This window comes from Pygoscelis adeliae, unplaced genomic scaffold (genome assembly GCF_000699105.1).
Source record: "Pygoscelis adeliae isolate BGI_AS28 unplaced genomic scaffold, ASM69910v1 Scaffold421, whole genome shotgun sequence".
NCBI lineage: Eukaryota > Metazoa > Chordata > Aves > Sphenisciformes > Spheniscidae > Pygoscelis > Pygoscelis adeliae.
In genome coordinates, this window is record NW_008824011.1 from 263,914 (window position 1) to 264,170 (window position 257).

Genomic DNA, 257 nt, shown 5'->3' on the forward strand with positions numbered 1-257 from the left:
ACCCGGACGCGGAAGTGGTGTCGGTGTGCGCGTGCGTGGGTGGGGGTGGAGTCATGGCGGACCTGGCGGCTCTGGAGGAGCTCGCGAAGCTCGAGTACCTGTCGCTGGTCTCCAAGGTCTGCACCGAGCTGGACAACCACCTGGGCATCAACGACAAGGACCTGGGTGAGCCAGGCGGGCCCCAGCCGGGGCTTGGGCCCTTGGGCGGGGCCGGCGGGGATTTCCGCGGCGGGCGCCGCTCCGTGGTCGGTGGCGTC

The 257-nt window shown here is 71.6% G+C and overlaps 1 protein-coding gene across 1 annotated transcript in view; it reads left to right on the top strand.

The window, feature by feature from the left end:
* Window positions 1-49: 49 nt before the first annotated feature.
* DHX8 (DEAH (Asp-Glu-Ala-His) box polypeptide 8) overlaps window positions 50-257 on the top strand; it is a 16,332-nt gene continuing 16,124 nt past the window's right edge. Inside the window, exon 1 of the mRNA XM_009326659.1 lies at window positions 50-165. Coding sequence (XP_009324934.1) covers window positions 54-165 — 112 coding nt within the window. The 5' untranslated portion in view covers window positions 50-53. The remainder of the gene's footprint in view (window positions 166-257) is intronic.